Source organism: Eleutherodactylus coqui, chromosome 1 (assembly GCF_035609145.1).
Source record: "Eleutherodactylus coqui strain aEleCoq1 chromosome 1, aEleCoq1.hap1, whole genome shotgun sequence".
Lineage (NCBI taxonomy): Eukaryota > Metazoa > Chordata > Amphibia > Anura > Eleutherodactylidae > Eleutherodactylus > Eleutherodactylus coqui.
The window spans coordinates 375,479,889-375,499,246 of record NC_089837.1 but is presented as its reverse complement, the minus strand read 5'-3'; the positions used below and the strand labels follow the sequence as shown (position 1 = coordinate 375,499,246).

Below are 19,358 nucleotides of genomic sequence, written 5' to 3'. Positions count from 1 at the left end.
TACACCTTTTTTCTGGAAGTTGGACAATTTTGTGAAAAATCAAACTTCTCAAAACTTTTTACACTTCCATATATATTCCCCTAGTAGCTCCATGTTCACATACCACATTAGTCTAGTTTTAAGAGTTGTTCTGAGACCTGACGCTTTCACTCATCCACTGGATGGGTGAAAAACCGATAGATTGGCGGAGATTCGACCTCTGAGACCGCCACCGATCCCGAGAATGGGTCATCCTATTTCTCCTCATTACAGGCTCGCAGAGAGGAGGAGACTGAGTGATTCGGCCGTCACACATGAGCAGTGTACTCCGTTTTCATGGGGACTGCTGGAGATAGCCAGTCACTTTGTACTCAATTTGTCAGCCCTGCTGAAATGAATGGAGCAGCCGGCACTTCATTCAATGACTTCATTCATTCTGGGTGAGCAAAGTCACTCGTGAGTGAAGAGGAATGGGTAAACGGGACCTAGTTACCAGAGTCCCGCCTCTGGAATACCCCTTTTTAGTAACTTTGGAACTGCATTGCCTTTATCTATCTTGTGGTGTTCCCATATTATTTGGAGCTGTATTTAGGATTCTGGGAGTGTCAATGATGAACTCTCAACATTCTTTGCTGAATCAAGGTTTGTACAGAATTTGCATTGTGCATTTTGGGACTTGTGCAAAGATGACCGGGCCAGTCGGAGACTTCGAATAACTACGCTTTTCAGAAACTTTTGGCATGTCTGCTCAATTAAATCCCCACTGATCGCTAGAACAGAGTGGCTCTAATGCTCACCTGATAGCTGTGCCCTCCCCTTCTTGGCTCCTCCTGGCAGCTGAAGACTGAGGTCTGTAGAAGCACTATGGACCTCCATGCAGACAGTTTTTAGCTGCCAGGAGGAGAGGAGTGAGTGCTGCAGTCCCCTTCTAGCAATTTTCAGGGGGGGGGGGGGGGGGGCGCTCATCAATGATCAAAGCAATTGATGTATCTTTCTGACATGTCAAGTTACTGAAAAAGTATAGTTGCCCTTTAAAAGCAGCCCTGACACACAAACCCTACCTTCCCACATACACTCTAGCCATCCCTGCATCAAAATTGCAAAACGCAATGTCCTCTGCAGCCTATTTTAATGTACTTGACCTCACCTCTCAATGCCCTCAAGTATGTACACCACGGTCTCAACACAAGGAGGAAGCTTAAGGGCTCATGCCCATGGCCGTTACTGGCTCCGCAAGCGAAATACCACAGTGGACTGAGTCACGCAGCCCCCCCAAAGACCCTATACTCACCTCTAAATCCACTATGCAGCTCCCACATTACGCGCCGGCGCACATGCGCAGTACAGCGCATGACGCGCCGGCCGTGGTGTGTATTTACACTATACTTCCACTGTGCTACAGTGGCAGTATAGCATGACAGCCTTCTTCCATTGACTACAATGGAAGCCGTCCACGCGTATTCCCGTGGCAAATAGGACATGCTGCGGGTTATTTTATTTGCAGAATTCCACGATGCAATTCTGCAGCGCGTACATCGAGCTTTTAGGTTTAATAGAACCTAATAGCTGCAGTGAAACACTGTGGAAATCCATCCGTGGGCTTTAGCCCCAAGAGTATAATATAGAAGCAACTAATTGCACAGACACAGGTGTACGCTTGCTTTTTAAACCAGGATAAATTTATGCTACCGCCAATATGACCCATAATACCGTCATCGAGTGACCATATAGGGATCAGATAGCAGTTGTACATAGAAGCTCAGAGTTCTCACACTGCAGACCTATAGTAGTAATCGGGCACAATGACAGGCAGAATACATAGCTATTAGAGGAGCGATCACCACTACCGACGGGTCTGTTTTAGTGAACACTTGTATGCCCCAGAAAATAACAGTTCTGGAACATCTTCTCTTCGAATTATATATTAGAACGTTCCTTTATTTCTTCTGGAAATCTATAAATTGACAACTGGATGTGATTATTTTAGTGAAATGTCCCTGTACTCTGACAGCATCTGATTGTGTACAGACATATCCTATTGACAAAGTTGACTTGGTGCTCACACCCTGGGTGCCATGTGCCAAGAGTGTGTGACAGCTGCAGCATTCACCAGCCATCCTCTATAAGGACTGGGAGAGCAGCAGGAACCCGTTCCACTACTTACTAAGGGAAGAGCAGAGGGGAGTATTACCAGTTCTGTTTTTGGTCATGGACAGCTGTTTAAAAGAAAACAAAAAGAAGCGCAACAACCTTTTTTTGATGTAAGCTTTTTCCCTTAGCTGTAGGATAAACATATTTTAGTAATTTGGTCTCTTACAGTCGCACCTGTGCCCAGTATGTTAGTGTTTTATATATACTGTGGCAATGTCTGCATGGGGATTGGGGTCGGCGAGGACACAGGCGCTGACTCAGTCCGTATAAAAGTCCAACCAGTTTTCTTTTTAGTTTCGGCAACAGTAAAACAAAACCTCAGTGGGAAAACAGCCACTGGCAGCACGTGTAAGCAAAATAAACACCTGCCCGGCAGGGCACTAACTACACAGTGGTTTCTCACCTACTTGTAGTATGCAGCAAATCAACAGCCACTCACAATGTAGATGTGCACAGTCCCAGGCTCCAGCATGGACTGCCTGGCCTTGCAGCCTTTTTATGTACCAGTGATGAGCTTAGTGGGTCCAGCTGAGCTCACAGGGACCCAAGAGGAAGACCTGGACTGGAGTTTTATCGCACCTAGGTGAGATGTACACCAACTCCAGCACTTGTCTGTATACGCATGACTACTTGTCTAAATGCACCCCAAGATCCTCCTGTGATTGAAAGACAGTAACTCAGTGTCTGACGCCATCTACCTACTTGCCCTGACTGCCCTGAAGCCCTTTTCTACTGTTTGCCTACGTTGAACGGGTAACGTTATTTTACTGCTTTTGTTTCCAACACTATAGCCGGGCTTACACGGCCGTAAGCGTAAAATGCTGCGTTTTACCACTGTGGAGCTGGCCAAGCATATGGCCTCCTGCACACGGGCGGAAATTCCACGGCGGGATTTTCTGCAGAATTTCCGCCCATGCTCGCTGCCTAAGATTGCATAGGATTGCATTATCTAATGCAGACAGCCACGATTTGATCGCGTGGAAACTCGCGCGGTAAACAAATCGCGGCACTTCCTTGAAACGTCACGGCTGATGCCCAAGCTCTGCTCTGTGCATGTGCTCGCTGGGCGGCAGGCGACACATAGCGGAGCAGAGGAGACGCCGGAGAAGGTAAGCCGTGGGATCCGACCCGGACGTCTACAGGAGGCCTTAGGCAGTGAAATTGTATTGCCCATGACAGCGTATCTCATGCACACATTTTTTTTTTTTTCCTCACGCCGTTGTATATGGGTGCACGTATATATGTGCCCATAGAGAACAATAGGCTCTTGCGCGTGTATATACATGGTAGCATGGAACATGCTGCATCCTTTTTTTTTTTTTCTTTTCCTTTTATGCCTTTTATATACGCAAGTGTGAATAGATCAATTGTAAGCAATGTATTTTCATTGACTCCATTCGCCATTTATATTGCGCTCGTAATACGCAATTAATTACGCTTGTGTGGGACCGGCCTGAGGGGGGCCATCACACTTGCGATCACAATATCGCTGCGTTTTTGTTACGCAAATGTCAATAGGACTTTCTAATGTTAAAAACGCACTGCACAAAAATTGCAAGTTTGTGCTTTGAAATTTTTGTGCAATGCGTTTTTAATATAGATGAGCGAGGATACTCGCTAAAGGCAATTGCTCGAGCGAGCATTGCCTTTAGCGAGTATCTCCCCCGCTCGAGACTGCAGGTTCAAGTGCCGGCAGCGGGCACGGAGCTGCGGGGGAGAGCGGGGCGGAACGGAGGGGAGATCTCTCGCTCCCTCCTGCTGACAGCCGCTACTCACCGCTCCCCCACGCCGGCACCCGAACCTGCAGTCTCTAGCGGGGGAGATACTCGCTAAAGGCAATGCTCGCTCGAGCGATTGCCTTTAGCGAGTATACTCACTCATCTCTAGTTTTTAACATTAGAAAGTCCTATTGACATCTGCGTTAAAAAACGCAGCGATATCACGATCACAAGTGTGAAGACACCCTTAATGTAATACATCTTTTCAATTTGTTACCATCTGCAGTAAGAGGCCCATCTTCTGAACTTATGAATGTTGATGTTTGTGCTGTGTGGGGGTTGTTTTTACTCGCTGCACACTTATTACGCCCCCACATCCTGGGTAACTTTAGTTTATGAATAGTGGGATTGTAAAACTAGCGGCTGGCACCGGGGGGGTTAGTTTAACGGGATGGCTGCTTTTCTTTATGATGAAAACCTGGTGAATTACGGCGGTGCCACTAGGTGTATTTGGATCCGTCCAGAATAGCGTTATGGAATACGGAGTTATCGCGCGCCTGCTAGACTCTCTATATAAAGATGCTATCAGATTTGTTATACAAGCATTTTTTTAGGCCTATATCCGTCTGCCCAGTCATTGCTTTTACGAGATTGTATAATGAGAGGAACATATCAGATACAAGCCAAAAGTCATTTGTGGCATAAGAAATCCACAGCGAAGTCTTGGCAAAATTCGCATGTATTACATATGGATTATGTGCCGGATTTCATCCCTCTTTCTGAAGGTGTCAGATCTGCACTGCGAATTAAATTGAGCTTCTGCAGATGTAATATCTGTGTTGGGAGTTGATTTCATATTGATTTTTGTTAAAAATCTCATCCTATTTGCTTGCTGCTACTGTAATTTATGCTGCGTCTTTTCCTCACACTAATCTGTAGCTCTGCTAGCTGAATATTGTCTATGTGCGGACAGCATGTTATCACTACAGATTCTCTCGCCTAGTAGCCAAATGTCACCTTTTTGGGCGTTTTAACTAATAGGATTGCTGAAAGAATACTGCGGACACAGTTAGGAGCCCTCTCTATTTATTAGTTGAATGCTCCCCCCTCCCCTCTGCTGTCATGGACAGGCCACTTTGTATGCATACATACGCTTCATCTGTAGTTATCAGGGTTGTGTTTTTTTTCTGTCCTGAGCACTATCTACAAGAAGGTGCTAAGGGTTTATTCACAGGGGCGTAAATACGCAGCGCATTACACGCCTAATAAGCATTGAATAAAACCTATTGATTTAGATACAGATGTAGCAAACTTTAAATTGAGATTTAGGGTTCATTCAAATACGCAGTGTATTGCACAGTGAATAAAACCTTTTGGTTTTCTAGGAGTTTATTCACATGTACATATTGACACAGCATAATTCTGTCATGTAAAAACGCAGTATTTCCTCTTTTTGTTCGCATTACACGCCAAAATAGCCTATAATAAATTCAGTTGCCCATGGAAATCAATGGGGGCATGATTGAATTTATTTCTTTTAGAAACTTAAAAAAAACCCTGCAATACACAAAGGGAATATGTGTATTTTAGCTGCGTAAATATTTTGCGTGTTTATGGGACTGAAATACATGTACACCCATGTTAATGAGCCCTTTATGCGTTTTAAAACTTTCTGTGTTAGTTTATTTACCCTTTTTTAATTGCTTTAGGTTGCTTGAACATGGCAGAGACAGATTCCGCATGCGGGTTCCCGCTGCAGATTCTGGCACTGACCACGGCTGCCGATCCTGTGTACCTGTCTTCTTTCATTTACATCTGTACTGCGGATGCCAATTGCGGAAGGACCACGGATCGGACTGCTTCTATTGAGTTCAATGGAATCTGCTCAAAAGTGGAGCATGCGATTTATTTTTTTCCTCCGCGAGCAGAAACGGCCATTGGTTTCCGCTCGTGTGCAGGAAGAATCTCTGTTCCATACTATGCTATGAACGGTATTTGCTGCAGAATCCGGAGACGGTCACCCGCGCCAGATTCAGCAATGCAAAGCCGGTCATGTTCAGGCGGCCTTACAGTGAGACACAAGTTAAACTTTACTACATGGGTTCTGCTCACTGTCCTATGTTCTGCCATCCTCAAGACTGTGGTCAGTCGTCTGCATGTATAAGACATGAGAACTAACACTCAGTGGCTCAGCTGTCCCCTGCAACACACAACCGTACCAGAGTAAAATAACCATTTACTTCACCATTTACATTCTGTAATGTTTAAAATAACTGCTATTTGTGATTAAGTTGTGTACATGTTGGGTGGAAATCAAGCAATTGTGTGAAAAGACTATGTGAGTAATCCATGATGGCTGACATGGGACAGACGGCTGCTGAAAACCCCTTTCTTGTTGGATTTTTTTTCTAGAATGGTTTGTGTGCAGCAGTGTAGACTGATCACATCCAATGGTCTGTCATGTTATTCCCTAGCAGGCATCAATTGTGCCAACAAAGTGGTGCCAAATTTATTAAAGTGGGTTTTCCGCCCTTTTTTTAACTGATGACCTATTCTCTGGATAGGTCTTCAATAGTTGATGGATGGGAGGTAACGCTTGGGACCTCTGTCTATCAGCTGATCGTCTGACCTACTGTCCAGTGCAGGGAGTTGGATGTCGTCATCAGAAAATGGGAGTGCCGGGCTCACTCCCATTGAAATCAGTGGGAGCACCACGCTTCTCTTTCACTTCCCTCTTCTCTCATGGTCAGGACTGGATGTAACGTCTTGACCACGAGAGAAGCAGGGAGTTGAGTTGCAGCGCTGCACTTCCATTGGTTTAAATGGGAGTGAAGCTGCAGGGCTTTCCCATAGTCAATGGCAAATGTTAACACTGTAACCCAATTCCGGTGCCACAGGCATTCGGGGGCGTAAGCTCTTCTCTTCTGGATCCAACAACTCCAAGCTTAGTAAAAAGTTGTAGCACCAGTGATGGTATAGAAAGACTTCAGTGTATCCATAGTTGTATGGGCAGAAGTGTAAATGGCTTTGTACAGTGCAATCCCGAAGATCTTGGCCCAGTGATCACACTAAATCGTAATGTGTATATAGCACCATTTTTTATAAATGAAGGCTGTACAAATTATATTGTAGTTTGTTGTATCCAGTCTTATTCTTCATGTCTCCATTTAATTGTTGATATCTCTTTTTTTTTTTTCCTAGGTAAGATTATGCCAAAGTCCGAAGCTTCAGCTGAAGAACAGCCCTCCTTATATACTTGATATTTTACCTGACACATATCAGCATTTGAGACTTATTTTGAGCAAGTATGAGGACTACCAGAAACTTATGCAGCTCAGTGAAAATGAATATTTTAAAATCTACATTGACAGTCTCATGAAAAAATCAAAACGAGCAATTAGACTCTTCAAAGAAGGAAAAGAGCGAATGTACGAGGAGCAATCACAGGAGAGGTGCGTCCTTAGAATTCCTTTAGCATATTATGAAAGTCGGGTTACTTTAATGGTGACCGGAGACATTTGCTAGCCAATTTTGTGACGTTGAACGTTGTTTCGGCCATTGATTGTATTCTGATGGGAAAGCCTCGCAGCAGACGGCGTGATTGTCTTAGATAATTCTGTTACTGGTCGCTGCTGCTCCAACCACCCAACGTCCTCCGAATATAGAGCTACGATGTTGGTGGCCGTAACGGATAGCGCAATATTAATGACTTGTTTTTCCCATTTCAGATGTATTCTGACTTAAAACCACATAAAGCCTTCTAGTGGGAGGCAGTTCACCGTTCTAGGCGTCTTTTATGTCTAATTTCATCAGTAGTGTGATTTCGGTATCGCTTTGGTTAAATGTATCACATTTGTCTTCCTGTGTGTCTGTACTTCGTCATATCAGCCTTCTCAGAGCTCCTGCTATCTAATCGCCGTGCAGCTTCTTATCTCTTTATTGAATAACCAGCTGATTTGTAAATTAATGCAATGTTTTCCCAAAACTACATCTGACGCTGCTTCCTTATACTCGCTGGAGGAAAGTGCAGATATTCCAGAATTTTTCGAATATGATCATTTCTGCATGGGTTTTATTCTCGGAAATAATCTGCATTATTTTTTGGAGGAATTGGTGAAAGTTGGTGCTGCTTTTTATACAGAGATGTATAGATGGCGCTTGTCAGAAACGCAATTTTAGCATACACGTTAATGTTGGACTAGGTGATATACCTGTGCGTTGCACAGCGTTATAAGTGCAGGGATTGGTTACTGAGAATTGGGCTTTCAAAGTTATTTTTTCTTCTTGTACATAATAACTGATGTCACTACACCATTTTGCACTGGTCCCAAATCATTTGTTTGCCAAAAATTTGATTGAGGCGCTGCGCAAATGGCACATTAACTTTAGGCGCCTTCAGTGATATTTCTTTTAGCTGAAATGTTCATTAATGTCATTAGTAAGATTTTATGAATATACAAAGTGGGCCACAAAAATGAGCCCAAGGCCAATGAGTAGCTACCCCTCTGTTGCCCGTGTTGTTGGTAACTAGAGTGGTTATTTATTGCAAGCTTTATTAGTAGAGATGAGCGAGCACATTCTGTAAGGTTAGTGACCGCCTTCTCTTCCGAGCATGCACGGGGGAGAGCAGAGAGGAGCGGGGGTGTAGTACTCCATTCAAAGGAATGGAGTTCATATTCGCATGAGTTTTGTACTTCTCACAACGCAGAAAAATCATATGAGATTAACGTTCGTATGCATATAGCCTTATGCCTCATGCCCACGGGCGGGTTTTTGTTGCAGAATCCAGAGTGGGCATTCCGCATCAGATTCCGCAGCAATAACTCTCCATAGCATGCTATGGAAAAATTATTTTTCATGCACACGAGCGGAAACCAATTACGGTTTTCACTCGCGGATAAAAAAACTTGCAGCATGCTCTATTTTACTGCAGTTCCCGCACGGACAGCTTCCATTGAAGTCAATGGAAGCCGTCTGGTCCGTGGGCCGTCTTCAATTGAGATTGCAGCTGGATCACGGATTCCGCAGGAAAAGCAGGAGTTTAAAAAAAGAAAAATCTGTACTGCACATGCCAGATGACGAGCCGTGAAGACCATCTGCCGTACAGAACTTCAAGAGACGGACAGGTACGCAGGGTCACCGGGCACTGGCAGATTCCCCATGCGGCATCTGCGCGTGCTCATGGACATGAGGCCCATAAGGAGAAGGTACGGAATCCTTCATTCTCTACTCAATTGTACCTTTTATACCGGTGTTTTGGACGAGCACAATGAGCAGCTGCCCCTCTAGTTGGCGGGGTCATTAACAACTAGTATGGCAGTAAATTATTATGTGCTTAATTAGTGAATGCCAAGTATAGAACCAATGGAAAGCGGGAAGGTGTGATTTTTCTAGTAAAGATATTAATCGCTAGGCAAGAAGAGAGGTTTCCGTACGGAGAGAGCACTGGCTGGTCCCAACTAGGGCACCGCTTATCGGACGGCTTATTAGTAAGTTATATGCAGTGCACACCGCATTAAAACGCTGATTTGGGGGATATTCTGTGTAACTATATAGTAGTCGGAGGGCAGGCATGAACTAAAGTGATGATGAGAAGATGATGAGATGGGAAGGTAGTAATGGCTGTTCATCTGCTTCCATTTGGTCATACAGTCTGGATGGGAATATTCAGAACTTCTCTGAATTCTAAATCTTGTCTGATGCAATTTCTTTCACTTCTGAGGCCGGCGCTGTTAATTCTCAGCTGCGTTTTATTACTGTCTCATCATAATCATTAGACTCGGTAATATAGACAGGGATTAATAAACTGGCGGTATGCTTGCTGCAATAACGGGAGGAGCTGCGCGGCTGCCAGGTACTCCAGCAACGATGTGCTCTTTATGGACAGGAAGGACACGGATTCTGGTATTTGCTTCATATTATGCATTAATACACTGCATTAAGCACATTTTTCTTTTCCGTCATGGAACAGAAGAACAAAAAAGGTGTATTGGATCCATTTAATGGTGGAAACACTGCAATTGAGCGCATGCCTGCTAGGCCCCATTGATTTAAATGGAAGTGTTGTACAGTGATGTTCAAAACGCCATGCTAATCAGGTTAAAAAGCGCCTGTGTGAGAGTGGCCTAAGAGTGGCCTTACACTCAACAAATGAAGCTGTGTTCACACTAGCATTTTTTTTTTGTTTCCGTCACCCTGTGGGAGCAGCTAAGCGGAAATCAAACGGAAATGAAAAACTGAAGCAAACGGATAGCTTTCAGTTTGCCTCCATTCTCTATTGACCTGATGTTTTAAATAAGTTCCACTTCTGCCATAGTTGGCTGAGGAAGAATAAGGTATGTATACATTGAGGAAGGATGCAGTGCCGTATATACTTTACACAAAAAAGTATGCTGAAAAAGCCCCCCTCTGCTTATACTGGAGTGAAGTAAAAAAAAAAAATAAAAAAAAAAAGCAGTACTCCCCTCTCAACCGGAATCTGTATCCCCGGCGCAATGCTCTCCCCGCCGGTACAGCAGGCTGCTTCAGACGTCTCCCCGCTCTCATCTCCCTGGCTCTCTTTTGAATTCCCCGTCAGTCAGCACTGTGTAACTTAGCGCTGTGATTGGATTGAGCGCCAGCCAATCACAGCCGGCGCTTGATCATTCACAGCAATTCACGGAATGGCTGTAATTGGTTTATTGAGCGCCGGCTGTGAATGGCTTGCGTTTCTCCGGCTTCTACTCGGGTCTGCTAATACTGAAGTGTATACAGTAAATAACTTTGTTAAATAGGGTTCAGTTCACATCTGCGTTGGGGCTTTAGTCATAACTCTGTTTCTTTGTTATGCATTTTTCGGAGCAGAGAAATGGAATTAAGACAAAAACAAATGGTTCATTTTCTATAGTGGAGTAAATAGTGTGTATCTTTTTTTTTTCTTCCTTTAAAAAACTGAAATCTAATGGAGCAGAAGCAAATGAAAAGCTTTTGTTTCATTGAAAGCAATGGGAGAATTTTGTTTCCGTTTTAATTCAGTTTCTCTGCTCCGTTTTTTTCTGGAGTAGAGAAACAGAATTTCACTGAAGCTCTAACCCGGATGTGTACTGAGTAGAGATGAGCGAGCATACTCGATAAGGCAAACTACTCGAGCGAGTAGTGCCTTATTCGAGTACCTGCCCGCTCGTCTCTAAAGATTCAGCTGCCGGCGCGGGTGACAGGTGAGTTGCGGCGGTGAGCAGGGGAGAGCATTGGGGGGAAGAGAGAGAGAGAGATCTCCCCTCCGTTCCTCACCGCTCTCCCCCGCCGGCACCCAACTCTTTACTCGAGCGAGTAGTGCCTTATTCGAGTACCTGCCCGCTCGTCTCTAAAGAGTTGGGTGCCGGCGGGGGAGAGCGGTGAGGAACGGAGGGGAGATCTCTCTCTCTCCCCCCCAATGCTCCCCCCTGCTCACCGCCGCAACTCACCTGTCACCCGTGCCGGCAGCTGAATCTTTAGAGACGAACGGGCAGGTACTCGAATAAGGCACTACTCGCTCGAGTAGTTTGCCTTATCGAGTATGCTCGCTCATCTCTAGTACTGAGCTTAAAGATGTATCTAGCGTATATCTACTACTGGTAATAACTGGGCTTCCAGAATACAACTCTCAAGGCCATATCAGAGAATACACACTTTGGGCTCTCACACAAGCGTATTCTATTGGGTATTGCACGCTTAATATGCGGTACCAATCTTTACATTACTTTTATTTGTGCCTCTCAAGCACATTGCACAAAATGTGCGCTCAAAAAAAACACTGCATGCACGGCGTGTATTATACATGCCAAGAGAGTGTATGGGGATTGTTACCCATTGCTTACTGCTGCGGTCTCCTGCACCGGAGTTATGCATTACACTCATATGAGAGAGTCCTAACACGAAGAAAGAAAACTTAAGCACTGAAAGGAAATTTACATGGACACCAAGGGTGCATTTACACAGCAAGATGATCGCTCAGAATTCGCTCAAACGGCAGTTTGAGTGACAGTTTCGAGCAATCACTCTGCCTAAACTCTTAAGTAGCTAATTGGCTTCTTCAGAGCTTATTCGTGTGTAAATGAAGGCTCCAGCTGTATGTAGAAGACTGAGAGCTCCAAACGGGGTATGCAGAAGACAGCTGGAGCGCTGACAGCTGCTTTGTTCTCGGAGCTTTCAGCTGGTATCCCGCTGAGAACTCGACACGTGGCACTGATGAAGCTCGTTGCTGATTTTTATCTTGCTAAAAGTTAGTGATGAACTAATAGTGCACGAACAGTGCACGATGGCAGCTCGTTTAGACAGAACGATTATCGCTCAGATATGTCTTTTGAGCGATTTGTTGAGGGATAATCGTTGTCTAAACGGGACTTAACTTTTCAAACAACTTCCTGTCCACTTCCTGCTGCCACATGATTGACAGAGTAGAGGGATGGATCATCCTGGTCATTGAAATGTATGCAGCGAGGTGGTAGAGAGAGAGAGATTCACACACAGACATGCTGCAGAAGCTAATGCTGAGATATCTGCTGCTGTTTGTACACAGAACTGCAGAGATTCTGGTCTCTGTAAGGCCGGTCTCACACGGACTGGTGGGATCCCGCAGCAGAATCCAGCCCGGACTCTGGCTCTCAACCCTGCGTACCTAAATTATCTTTACTGCGAATGACTGTGGACGCTCTCCGGTCATGCGCAGTAGAGATTTTTTTTAAATTGTATTTCCTGTGCTGTCGCTGGGCAATTATGCAGGTACCTGCGCCCTATCCGCAATGTCAATTGCGGATGGGCTGCAGGGCGGACTGCTTCCATTGACTTCCATTGTCTGTGTGGAGTTCGCACAAAAATAAAGCATGCTGCGATTTTTTTTTTTATTTTATTTATTTTTTAAATTTCCGCTCGCAGAAAATTGCAATCGCTATTCACTCATCTGAGCGGATATGTGAATGTTCTGTCTTTGTAATGTGTGCGTAATACCGCGGATTGTCCGCGCAGGTGACTATCGCAGGTTCCACAATTCAAATCTGGTCGTGTGAGCCTGGCCTTACACAGACATAACCTGATCATGTAGGTGTGTACAGCAAGATTTATTAGTGTACATGTGTATCCTCTATAGAATATAGTACAGCAGTACTAAGAGGACTTAGAATCACATGTACACTCTGCAGAGGGGAAATGGAGAGAAAAATGCAGTCCATAGGTCCTAGAATAACCGGACATGTTATTCCTCATGCACAAGCACTTGGCTGATTATTCTAAAAAGTTGAGTAGGCTGTAACTCTTCAGTTACTATATCAATAGCCAACAAACTTATCAATTCACAGACGCCTTGTAAAAATATATTAAGATGCATTAATTTTTAATTTTTTAAAGGCTTTGTTAAATTATTGGCTGTCTGATCGTGAGCTGAGTTGTCCAGAAAAAGGTTGATTGAGGTCAGCTTATAAAACAGTATGGTAAACAAATGGGATGACTTAATACAGATACCGGGCCGGAGCCAAGTAGGCAACAATGCCAGGAAGTTGCTACTGGAACGCACGTTTCTAAACTGGGTTGCCATTAGGTTTATCGTAAAATACAAACATTATGTAATGAGAATCTTCCAGTAACGATGGATTAATGAATCATTAATTGAGTCTTTGCTACTTGAAAGTTTCTCTTTATCATGGCTTATTATTGTTTGGAGACTGTAAATGGTATGATTGGTTACTAAAGAGAATAAAGTGTACTGCAGGAGTTCTGATATTTGCAAGTTTTTCAAGAATTGTAGATGTATCTAGCCAAAATTAGTGAGGGTCCGAAACTCGCTACCCAACATTTCGGACTCTCCACCAACTTGGAAAGCTTCCAAAAGAACTTGAAAACCTACCTTGTCACATGACCAAACTCCTGGCGTCATGGAGCGCATACCCTCCTTCATTTTTAGGCAGGGCTCAGCTGGGGGACAGGGTTTTATGTTAAATGCAAAACTCCTTAAAAGTAGACCTACCAGGCTATTCATGCCACTCATTCCCTGTATGAGCATGTGTGCTCCACATTTTTCTAGTCCTGAGAAGAAAGTTATCAAGACAGAATGTATGTACTTTGCCAGTTTATACTGCCTATTTTGTAATAAGATAGAGATTCTCCATGACTCCTCACAACTCTAAAATCTGCTTTCACTCTATGCTACCGTTAAACATCATGTTCCTGTTTTTTCAATGTGCTTGTTATAATATAAAAAATGCTAATTAAGTTCTAGTTCCTCTTATAAATAATGGCCGCATTGTGGAATAAATTTGTTATGCAAAACTTTTTTGTAAAGTTGTTTATTCTAGAAGAATGACCGCTGTAGTGAAAAATGTCGCTGAGCTAGAAAATTATAAAACAAGAAATCCCCCCATTGCAAAATTATATAATTAGTGTTGCCTGTTGTTGGTAGGTGTGTGATACTTATCAGACTGTGACAGGTGGAGAAGTGGTGGATGGAGCTTCTATTTCTCCAAGATTTATAGCTGCATCTCTCTATGGCAATCAGGAATTTAGACAGACACCCCATTCCCCCCTTCCACCCAGACAGTCCTTGTATTGGGACATTGATGGCTCTTTGAAAAAGGGTTAAACTCCGTGCGTCTTTCTCAGTCCGAAGAAACAGATGCTGTGGATCTGTGACAGCATTGCAACATTGCAGGTTGGATGAACCGTATTTGTTTGGTGCCAGGTATTCGGTCTGCACCATGTTAGGTAGGTGTTACCTCATGTATAGAGTCGAAGAAACATGGGCTTTTTTTTTTTTTTCCGGCGTTTTAGATCTGTTCCCTGAAATCTGCAAATAAAACTGGCTGAGGTGGGTTGCACTACAAGCTGTCTGTGGGGGCTGATGCAGAGGGATTCCTCTAGCCAAAGAGATGACTGTCCTGTTACCTGATCTCCATACATGGGCACAAAATGCAACAAAGTTTGCTGTAGTGCAATTTAAAGGGCCTGTCCGTTTGCTGCTGTGCTTTGCAAAAATGACTATAACTTTGCCCCTTTAAAATTGGTGAGCTGATTATAGCTGTGTTCCAGGCTGTTGAATCACAACAGGAGGCCACCAAAGTGCACCAAAAGCTCCTAGGAGACAAGCCAAAAATTGAGCTGAACTCTTGAGTCATTGGGACAGGCTGTGCTGGAGTCTCCCCACCCACTGCATGAAGACTGACACCTCTCTTTCTATTCACAAGCCGGGAGATGAGCTGTTAATCTTTATGCAGTGGGTGGGGAGAGTTCGGAGCGGCTCGCCCTCATGACTCCGAGCTCAGCATGGAGTCAAACTTCTAGGTGCCTTGTAGTCTGATACTGATGAGGGGCAAACACCCCGAAACGGTCTGTATATGCATGGTTTCTGGCTTGGTTTTAAAAAAAAAAAACAATCATTGTAGACCTTTTTTTATAAAGTCACTTGGAATTAAAAGAATGCTGCCATCCAATAGATGGCGCTGTAGAGGTATTTTTCCATCTTTCTGATTTGCATAAATTTCCCAGAGGAGCTTTGCCTTATAAGTCTCCTTACTTATCTTTTAGGTGTCTCCACATCCTTTCTGGGTGCTCTCCTTGGGGAGAGACTATACCATCCCCATATCCACTTACCCCCTAGGTGTCCCCAAACATTTTTTGGCTGCTCTCCTTAAGGAGACACGACACCGCTTCTGACCCACATCGTAGTCTGAAACGCATCAGCATTGCAGTGACAGTAGGCTTCTCTGTCTGTTTCATGCTGCCCGTGTTTCAGCCAGCATAAATCTGATAGGAGAATCCCTTTTTAAGTTGAAGCAATACAGAATACCAAAAGCAAGAGAGAAGTTCTTTCCGAAGAAGTAAAGAAATGTTAGATCCCAGTGTAATTGAGGAATCCAATAGTCAGTAATGCAGCCCAGTAGTGTCAATTCCAAAGCCACACAGCAGTTGGAGGTTTTGCAGTGACTTCCGTAAATTAAATTCTATCTCTAAGTTTGATCCTTAGTCTATGCCATGGGTTGATGAACTCCTTGACAGACTAGGGAATGTTCGGTATATAACAACCCTAGATTTAATTGGAGAAGCCAAAAAAATAAAAATCTTGCTACTCCTGGCTTGTTTCACTATCTTGTGTCGCCATCTGGTTTACATGGTGCACCAATAACTTTTCAGAGGCTAATGGATAAAATATTAAAATCCCACAAACAGTATGCCGCAGCTTACCTTGATTTAATTTTCCAAAGTTCATATTGGAAATCTTATTGACCCCGAGTACAGTCTGTTATTAACTCCCTGGCTGCAGCAGAATTCACTGCCAATCCCCCAAAATGTCCTGTTGGGTTAGAAGAAGCCAAGTCCCTGGGTCATACCATAGGCCGTGGTAAAGCCCCAAATAAGACTGAAGCCATTCATGCATGGACACCTCCTGTGAACAAGAAGCAAGTTCATGCTTTCTTAGGAATTACAGGTTGCTATACAAGATTTATTCCAAATTTTGCCTCCCTTGCTGCTCCTTATGACAGATTTGACCAAAGTGAAGGACTTTTATGGTTAACACTAGAGGACTTTGTAATACAAATGAGATATTTTTACACACATGCCTCTGATGTTGGCCTGAAGGCAGTCCGTTAACAGGTACAAAATGGTGAAGAACATCCCATACTATATCGGAGTCAGAAGCTAAATGATCATGAAAAGAAATAGTCCATAGTTGGAAAAGACTGCGTTGCTATTAAGTGGGCACTAGAGGCACTGCATTATTACCTTCTTTTCAGCAGTTTGAATTGGTCCTAGATCGTGCCCCACTTAACTGGATGTGTGAAAATAAACAGATGATTCTCAGCTGCGCAGGAATACATGTTCGCTCTAAAGCAGGAACCAGAATGGGAAATGCAGATGTTTGACGTAGAGTTCATTGCTTTTGGACCTTGTGTTCTAGCCACTAGGTTGAAACAAGGAAGGAGAAAATGTGACAGATAGGTAAAGAAGTAGGAGGTGGAGTGTATATTTCTCCAAGACTTATAGCTTCATCTATCTAAGCCTTAGATTCTAAGGTAATCGGGGAATTCGTCCAGCAAAGAAGAATGGGCCACAGCTTCATTCAGACAGTCCTGGTTTTGGGATATTGATTAAGGCCGGCTGCACACCGCATATTTGCTTTGCGGAATTCGGAGCGGCCATAAGACTCCGGATTCTGCAGCAAATACCGCCTACAGCATGCTATGGAAAATAGCTTCTTCCTGCACATGAGTGGAAATCAATTGCACTTTTTCTACTCGTGGAGATCCGTAATGAGCATGTCTGATGGCTCACCGGACAGACCATCCCGCAGTACAGATAAGAAGAAAAGACAGGTACTCGGGGGCACCGGCCGGGCACAGGGTCAGATTTCGCTATGTGGGATCCTGGATCTGCAATTCAACAGTAGTGTGCAGTCGGCCTAAGGGTCAGGTATGATGGCTCTTTGAAAAAGGCTGAAACTGTGAGTCTCACTCTCAGCCTGGGAAAAGAAGCAGATGCTGTGGATCTGTGAGAGCATTGAAACATTGCAGGTTGGATGAACTCTGTTTTATTGTGCCAGGTATTAGGTCTGCACTATGTTAGATAGTGTAGTTAGAGCCGGAGAGTCACATATGCTTTTCATTCTTGTTTTATTTCTGTTAACTGAAACCTGCCAGTTGCACTACAAGCCAACTGAGTAGTCTACCATTGTCTTGTGTGCTTGATGCAAGTGCTTCATTCATCCCAGGAGACAACTGTCCTGTTTCCCAAAACCTAGAGTAAATGCAATACGGTATATATAAAAGGCAAAAAAAAAATGTGTCAAAAGTTTTGATCAGTGTGGTCCTGGGTGCTGAGACAGCCCACTGATTGCTAAAATAAAGGGGCAAATGAACCCTAAACTATTCTTCAACCATATAAATAGAAAAAAGAATAAAACTGAAAGTGTTAGGCCTTTAAAAAGAGAGAAAATAGTAGAATGTGATGAGGAGAAAGCAAATCTGTTATTACTTTTTTTTGCCATTGTATTCACTCAAGAAAATGACATGCAGAGCGATAAAGTGGCCGCAACTCACCTCTCACCCGCGCCGGCAGCCAAACCCTTTCTTCCGAGTGGGCAGGTACTCGCTAAGGACAATGCTCGATCGAGTAATTGACCTTAGCGAGTATGCTCACTCATCTCTAGTAAATACTGATTGGGTCACCGTTGCTAATGGAGTACAACAGAGGTATTCCTATTCTTTTTAATATAGTATAAAATATCAATATTTGCAGATAATACAAAGCTATGTAAAGTAATTAACACGAGAGCACAATGCAAACGGATCTGGATAAATTCAGGGTTGGGCAGAAAGGTTGTGACTTATTTAGAGCTCATATCTACTGCTATATGGTCACTGTATAGTAGTAATATTGATCTTTGTGCGGTACCACAGGGGTCAGTTTGGGGGCTTTTTAATGACCTGGTAGGACGACTATGCAGTAAAATATCAATATTTGCAGATGATACAAAACTGTAAAGTTATTAAAACGAGAGGACAGTATATGGTTGCACATGGGTCTGGATAAATTAGGGGCTTGGGTGGAAAATTGGCAAATTTAGGTTTAACACTGATAAATGTAAGGTTATGCACATGGGCAGGGAAGTTACATGTCAGCATTACACACTAAATGGTCTAATACTGACATGGAAAAGGACTTGTGGATTTTAATTAAGGCCGCATGCACACGGACGGGTCGAATTGTGCATGCAGAATCCGGCCCTGGCAGCAATGGCGTCCGCGTGTACCTGCTTTCATTTTCTCCTTTCTGTACTGCGGATGGTCTGCACGGCTCGCCATCTGACGTGCAGTACAGATTTTTATTTTTTTTTATTTTAAACTCCTGCTTTTTCCGCAAAATCTGCGGCTCAGCCACAATTTCAAAGACTAACTCTGCTAAACTTCCTCCCCCTCTTCCCCCCCCCCCTTGCTGGCTGCCAGCAAGAGGAGTGGGCGAGACAGGGTGGGAGCTTTGCAAAGCTAGTCATGCTATACTCCCTCCCCAGCTACTGGCAAGGGGAGGGGGAGGGACTTTAGCAGCGTGAGCCGTTGCTAAACTCCCTTCCCTTTGCCTTTTCCTTTTCTGACTGCTCCCATAGGAGTCTATGGGAACGGCCGGCGTGTTCCCACAAAAGAAAGGACAAGTCCTATCTTTTCCAGTCATGCATAAAAGCGGCTGGTGAATAGCGCATAAAACCTTATGCGCTATTTTAGCCAGCCTCTTTTACACGCCGGAAAATTACCCATCTGAACGGATGCATTGGAATCCAATGCTTCAGATAGTCGCAATTATCGGCCGGCGTTTTATCGCGGCAAAATCACCACGCTAAAACGCTCGTGTGAAACTAGCCTTATCCAGTAACAATGCAGCATATGTGAAGTGCATGTGATAGGACCTGCATGTCCTGCTTCCTCTTGTTGTCCAAGTACTGTGTGTATGGCATTGGATTGTTCTTGGTGGTCATATTCTTGATGCCAAGTAAGCAAAGTCTGACCCAGGGCAATA

At 43.9% G+C, this 19,358-nt stretch overlaps 1 protein-coding gene across 1 annotated transcript in view; it reads left to right on the top strand.

Moving 5' to 3' along the window:
- The window catches only part of CBLB (Cbl proto-oncogene B), a 136,274-nt gene that overhangs the window by 32,338 nt on the left and 84,578 nt on the right, over positions 1 to 19,358 (top strand). The window contains exon 2 of the mRNA XM_066578668.1: positions 7,050 to 7,300. Coding sequence (XP_066434765.1) covers positions 7,050 to 7,300 — 251 coding nt within the window. The remainder of the gene's footprint in view (positions 1 to 7,049; positions 7,301 to 19,358) is intronic.